Here is a 6,258-nt window from a genome sequence, read left to right on the forward strand (position 1 = left end):
TGAGACCCTCGGACCAGCATACGTGCCAGCTCTGATACCCCAGGCTGACCCCATGTTGGTACGTCCCTTCAGCTACTGTCTCTGAACATGATGTGGGGTGACCCAGAGCAGCCCTGGAGATACAGGGATGGAAATGGGGCCAAGCACCAGCAGACGAGAAGATATTTGGGTATTCGGAATGTAAACATGATTCAAGATTCACAGGAAGAAGGAAAAACTCTCCTCTAGAGAACAAGACAACCCTGAATCACAGGAAGGATGTGTCACAACTGAGGCAGGGCCCACAGGGGCATCACACCTCCCTAGGCGGGGCCCAGATGGGCAAGGGGTGAGCCTCCGTGTTGAACACATAGGTGTCCAGGCTGAGCAGGTCTGGGTCATCAGAGAAGAGCAGATACAGGTACTTAAGCGTCTCCCCCAGAAAAAAGCTCTCCATCTTGTCCCTGGGCTGGTTTTTTTTTTTTTTTTTTTTTAACAAATAGACAACCTCTCATTTATTTGAACACAGCTTCTGGATGGATTTCCATCTACAGGATATGTGGCCACGTGGTATCTATATGCCACAGAGGCTGCAAAGAAGATGAAGGTGGCTAATGAGGCAGCCACACGACTAACGGGCCGGTAGCAGGGATGGCAGCATTACTGGGCAAAGTGAGAGGAGGGCAGGGACTACATCCCCACCAAAGACAAGCCCAGGGTTGGTTGGTGAGCCCCCTCAGTCCTTCTCTTCTCCGTGGGTGATGATATGCACCAGGTTCTTATAGTCCAAGTTGCCAGTCACATCAGGGGGGAAGGCGGCGAACATCTGGTCAATCTCCTCTTTGGAAAATCTCTCTGCCTGTGTGGTCAGCATCTCCCGAACATAATCAGCCTTGAGCACCCCTTTGCCTTCAGGGTCAAACACTTTGAATGCGTTGAGAATGGTCTCCTCGGGGTCTGCCCCCTTAAGTTTCTCCCCAAACATTGTTAGGAACACAGTAAAGTTAATTGGACCTGGAGCTTCCTTGAGCATTTCGTCAATTTCCTCATTTTTCACGTTCACACGCCCAAGAGCAGCAAAGGTGTCCCTTAAATCATTCTTGTCGATGAAGCCATCCCTGTTCTGGTCCATGATGGTGAAAGCCTGTGGAAGGGGGCATTTGGCTGGTCAGCCCAGGAGAAGTTGGGTGGAGGAGCCCACAAGAACCCTTGTGCACTGTTCGTGGGAATGTAAATTGGCTCAGCCTCTATGGAAACAGTGTGAAGGTTCCTCAAAAAATTAAAATAGAATTACCATAGGACCCAGGAGTCCCACTTCTGGGTATATATCTGAAGGAAATGAAATCACTATGTTGAAGAGATGTATGCACCGCCATGTTCACGGCAACATTATTTACAATAGCTAAGGCATGGAAACAACCAAAGTGCCCATTAATGGATAAATGGATAAAGAAAATGTGGTATGTGTATATACACACACACACACACACACACACACACAAACACACACACAAACACAATGGAATATTGTTCAGGGGTAAAAGAGATGGAAATCTTGCCATTTGTGACAACATGGATGGACTTCGGAGACATTATAAGTAAAAGAAGACAGAGAAAGACAAATACTGTATTATCTCACTTACATGTGGAATCTAAAAACACCAAACTCATAGAGACAGAGAAAAGATTGGTGTTGCCAGAGGCAAGAAGGGTTGGGGGTTGGAGGTGGAAGAAATGGGTAAACTGGTCAAAAGGTACAAACTTGCAGTTATAAGATTAAAAGGTTCTATAGACGTAATATGTAGCATGATAATTACAGTTAACAATATGGCTTTGTATATTTGGAAGTTGCCAAGAGAATAGATCTTAAAAGTTCTCATCACAAGAAAAAAATTGTAACTATGTGTGATTATTGTTAATTAAACTTATTATGGTAATCATATAATATGCATATATCAAATCATTATGTTGTACACCTAAAACTAATGCAGTATAATATGTCCAATATATCTCAATTTAACAAACTTAAGAAGTACTATTATCTGTTACATTTTCCAACTAATTACGATTAATGTATGCAAAAGCCATTGACTTTTATATATTTTATCGCCATTTAACTTATCTTCTGCTGCTACTAATAGTTTTTCAGTTGATTAGTTGCAAATTATAGTCCTATATCTTTAGTTTTCTTTAGTCTATCTGCCAGATAAAATAAAGGACCAGTTCAGTTCAGTTGTTCAGTTATTGTTCAGTTAAACAATAGATTAAGTATTTCCCATCCAATATTTTACAAATATCAATACTAAAAAATTATTTTGTTTTTGTGAAATTCGTATTAAACTGGCTGTCCTATATTTTTATTTGCTAATTCGGGCAAATCTAGTTGCATTGCAACTACAAGTGTCATGGTAAATAATAATGATTATAGCATTGATGTACTGTTTCTGATTTTACTAGGAATACTCTATAGTGTTTCTCTACATACTTTGATGATTGCCGATTTTATAAATTCAGCGGGGTAGGGACCACTCACAAATCTGTAAACTCAATCCCAGCATAGAGCCTGCCATGCAGTTACTTGTTCAATAGATTCTGGCTCAGTGAATGATATGCTTTATTATGTTAGCAGAGTTTGAAAAAGACAAAATTATATAGCTTAAGCTTTATTATTTTGTAGAACTATGTAGGAATGTTTAGCTTGAGTGGTAAACAAGATGAATGCATAATCAGCTGTGAAAAAATATAAGAAATCAATAGCCATGAAGAGTTTAGGCTCTAGAATCAAACTGCCTGTGTTTACCTATCACCTCCATTTTTCATTCACTGCCTGATTCTGGGCAAGGTTCCTCTGAACTTTAGTTTGCACGTCTATAGAATGAGAACAATGATTGCATCTACCTCATTGAGTTAATATGAGGCAAATTCATTGTAAATAATTAGCACAATGCCTGGCAGAGAGCATTTTAGGTAAATACACCTAATCGTGTAAGTTATTATTACAGCTACTCATTACTGAACACTCAGCAAGGGCTAGGTACTCTTCTAAACATTTTACATATAATTTCATTTTAAGTAATAAAAATAGCAACCTTCACCTTAGTGTTTACTCTCTAGAAAAACAAAGCAAATGAATAAACTTTTTTAGAAGTTGTAAGTTGGTAATAAGATTTATAAAAAAAGAAGCCAGTGATTCTCCAGTTGTGTTTCTGGGACCAGCAGCAGTGTTATTACCATGTGTGTTAATTTTCTATTGCCACTCTAACATATTACCACAAATTTAATGATGGAAATAACAGAAATTTATTATCTCACAGTTTGTGTAGGCCAGATGTCTGGGCATAGCATGGCTCAGCTGGTCCTCTGTAAGAGTCTCACAAGGCCAAAATCAAGGTGTCATCAGGGATGCACTTCTTTCTAGAAGTTCTGGGAATGAATCCCCTTTCCAGCTCATTCAGGTTGTTGTCAGAATTCAGTTCCATGTAGGACTGAGGTCTCTTTCCTTGGGGTGTTTGAAGCTGTTCTCAGTTTCCAGAAGCCAACCACATCCTTGGCTTACCGCCCCCTCTATCTTCAAAGCTAGCAAGGACAGAGTGAATGTTTCTCATGCTTGAACTCTCTCTGACCTCCCCTCTTGCTTTTAAGGGCTCATGTGGTTACATTGAGTCCACCCAGATAAACCAAGATAATCTCCTATTTTAAAGTCAGTTGATTAGCAACCAGAATCCCATCTGCAAAGGCTCTCCACAGCAGTTCCCAGGCTAGATTCTAATTGTATAACCAGGGGATGGGATTCCTGGTAGGACATCTTTAGAGTTTTGCCCATCACACCTGGGAACTTTTAGAAATTCAAATTCTCTGGCCCTAACCCAGCCTTACTGAATCAGGGCTCAGAGTGGGGTCCACCAATCTGGGTTTTAACAAGCCCTTCAGCTGCTTCTGATTCATGCACACTAACATTTGAGAACAATTGAGATAAGTGGAAGGATTAAAGCATATGGATTGATTTCAAAACTTAAAGCCAAGAAAATCTGTTCTCAATTTTAAAGTGAATCTCTGGAACTTACTTTAATAAATTGTTTTTAATACATGGCTATATTAATTTTATCAACTATTACTGATTCCAGTTTTATTCAACAGTGATGGATCTCAATTTAAGTTTTTTTTTTTTTAAGATTTTATTTATTTATTCACAAGAGACACAGAGAGCGAGAAAGGCAGAGACACAGGCAGAGGGAGAAGCAGGCGCCATGCAGGGAGCCCGACGTGGGACTCAATCCTGGGACTCCAGGATCATACCCTGGGCTGAAGGTGGTGCTAATCCACTGAGCCACCTGGGCTGCCCTCAATTTAAGTTTTAATGGATACAAATGAAATTTTTATTTCCAAACGAAGTTTTGCCATGTGTACCTTCTTGAAGAAGAGTCTGGTTTATGGAGGAAAGTCCTTAAACATGAGAATAATTTGTAATTAAGAACACATGAGGAGCTCCATACAGGAGCCTCAAAACCCCTTTAAATATGGTTGGGGGGGGTGTCTGAGCAGGACTTTCCAGGCATGACTTGCTGTTTATTCACTGTTTACCTCCTTCATTTGCAATTTTTAATTTCTTCTTAACTTCTTCTGAAATATCAATTCTAGTTCTCAAATGACATGAGATTAATGTAGAAGATATGAGATACAAAGGGCAACAGGAAGGAGATAAAAGCGAGGTGCTCGGGTGCCTCAGTCAGTTAAGTGTCCAACTTTTGATTTCATCTCAGGTCATGATCTTCCAGTTGTGAGATCGAGCCCCACTTCGGGCTCTGTGCTGGGTATAGAACTTATTTGGGCTTCTCTCTCTCCCTCTCCCTCTGCATCCCCCCTTTAAAAAAAAAAAAAAAGAAGGGAAAAATTCCTCTAGAAGATGAGTCTTCAAGTTGGTTTCCCAATTGGCTGGACTGTGTGTACAGACAGTGTGCAAATATAGACCAGAGGGGAATTATTTCTTGACTAAAATATGCTAAACAGACCCTTTTATCCTATATGACTATACTAGATAATTATATCAAATGCCCTAAAGATATTTTTAAATGAAAGAAGAATAATGTAGCATGAAATATCTTTGCAAAAGAAATGGCAAAAGATTGACAAAGCTGCTCTTGTCTATAATAGAATATACTTTCCTAAATTGTAATGACTTATCTTCACTTAAATTTGCCCATTGCCCTATATAAAATTTGAGGATGTGCAGTCATAGTAGGTATTAAACTTGACATAGAAATCATTATAGAGGGCAACTGCGATGGCTTAGCAGTTTAGCTCCTCCTTCAGCCCAGGGCGTGATCCTGGAGACCTGGGATCGAGTCCCATGTCAGACTCCCTTCATGGAGCCTGCTTCTCCCTCTGCCTGTTTCTCTCTCTCTCTCTCTCTCTCTGTCTCTAATAAATAAATTTTTAAAAATCTTTTTTTAAAAAAAGAAATCATTATAGAATATTTCCTTGAATTTCTTTCCATGCACCTTGAGAAACCTACCAGAACCTCAGTGACTTTGGACATTCAATTAGTTTCTTTTATCATATCTCACACCATAGGATCCAGGTTCTGGATCAAGCTCAAAGAAAACCACATTAGACTTCTAAGTCCGCGATTATAGTTGAGCTAGTCTATCATAATTGCTGGAGACTGAAGGTTTGTGTACCCTCACATTCATATGTTAATCCCTAATACCCATCATCATGATATTAGGAGGTGGAGCCTTTAAGAAGTGATTAGATCACAAGGTTAGACTCTGGTGAATGGGATTAGTACCCTTATAAAAGAGACTCCAAATGTGAGGGCATTAAGAAGAGAGTCATCTATGAACCAGGACTCTGGCTTTCTTTCATCAGACACTGAATGTGCTGGTGCCTTGATCCTGGACTTACCAGCCTCCAGGACTCAAATAAATTTCTGTTGTTTAGAAGCATCTGGTCTGTGGCATTCTGTTATAGCAGCCTGAATAACTAAGGCAATAATGGTTTGTGGGTGCTTTTGTTGTTGTTTTGTTTTTTGTTTGTTTGTTTGTTTTGCTGTTTTAAGTTTCTTAAATACACAGGACAATTCTCTACCACCAGCCCACAAATCTCAAGAAAGAGTTCATGTAAAACTCCCAGCAGAATCAACTCTAACTCAGGGCACACATACTGGGGACTTCCAGGAATGTTGGGTCAGATATCTTGTGCAAATTATTTAAGCACACGATGGAGGAATGGACTCCCTTCAATTTGTTTTTTTAAAAATCCCCACTAAAGCAATCTCAC

At 39.8% G+C, this 6,258-nt stretch overlaps 1 protein-coding gene across 1 annotated transcript; it reads right to left on the minus strand.

Annotated features, from left to right (window-relative positions):
- Nucleotides 1-479: 479 nt before the first annotated feature.
- Nucleotides 480-4,567, minus strand: LOC121493338 (myosin regulatory light chain 2, ventricular/cardiac muscle isoform-like). Its single transcript, XM_041759116.1, has 2 exons — nucleotides 4,561-4,567; nucleotides 480-1,123 (listed from the first exon to the last, which is right to left on the minus strand). The coding sequence occupies exon 2, from the start codon at nucleotides 1,109-1,111 to the stop codon at nucleotides 716-718; it is 396 nt and encodes a 131-aa protein (XP_041615050.1). The 5' UTR covers nucleotides 1,112-1,123; nucleotides 4,561-4,567; the 3' UTR covers nucleotides 480-715.
- Between the last annotated feature and the right edge of the window lie 1,691 nt (nucleotides 4,568-6,258).

The sequence above is a fragment of the Vulpes lagopus genome, chromosome 6 (assembly GCF_018345385.1).
Source record: "Vulpes lagopus strain Blue_001 chromosome 6, ASM1834538v1, whole genome shotgun sequence".
Classification (NCBI taxonomy): Eukaryota; Metazoa; Chordata; class Mammalia; order Carnivora; family Canidae; genus Vulpes; species Vulpes lagopus.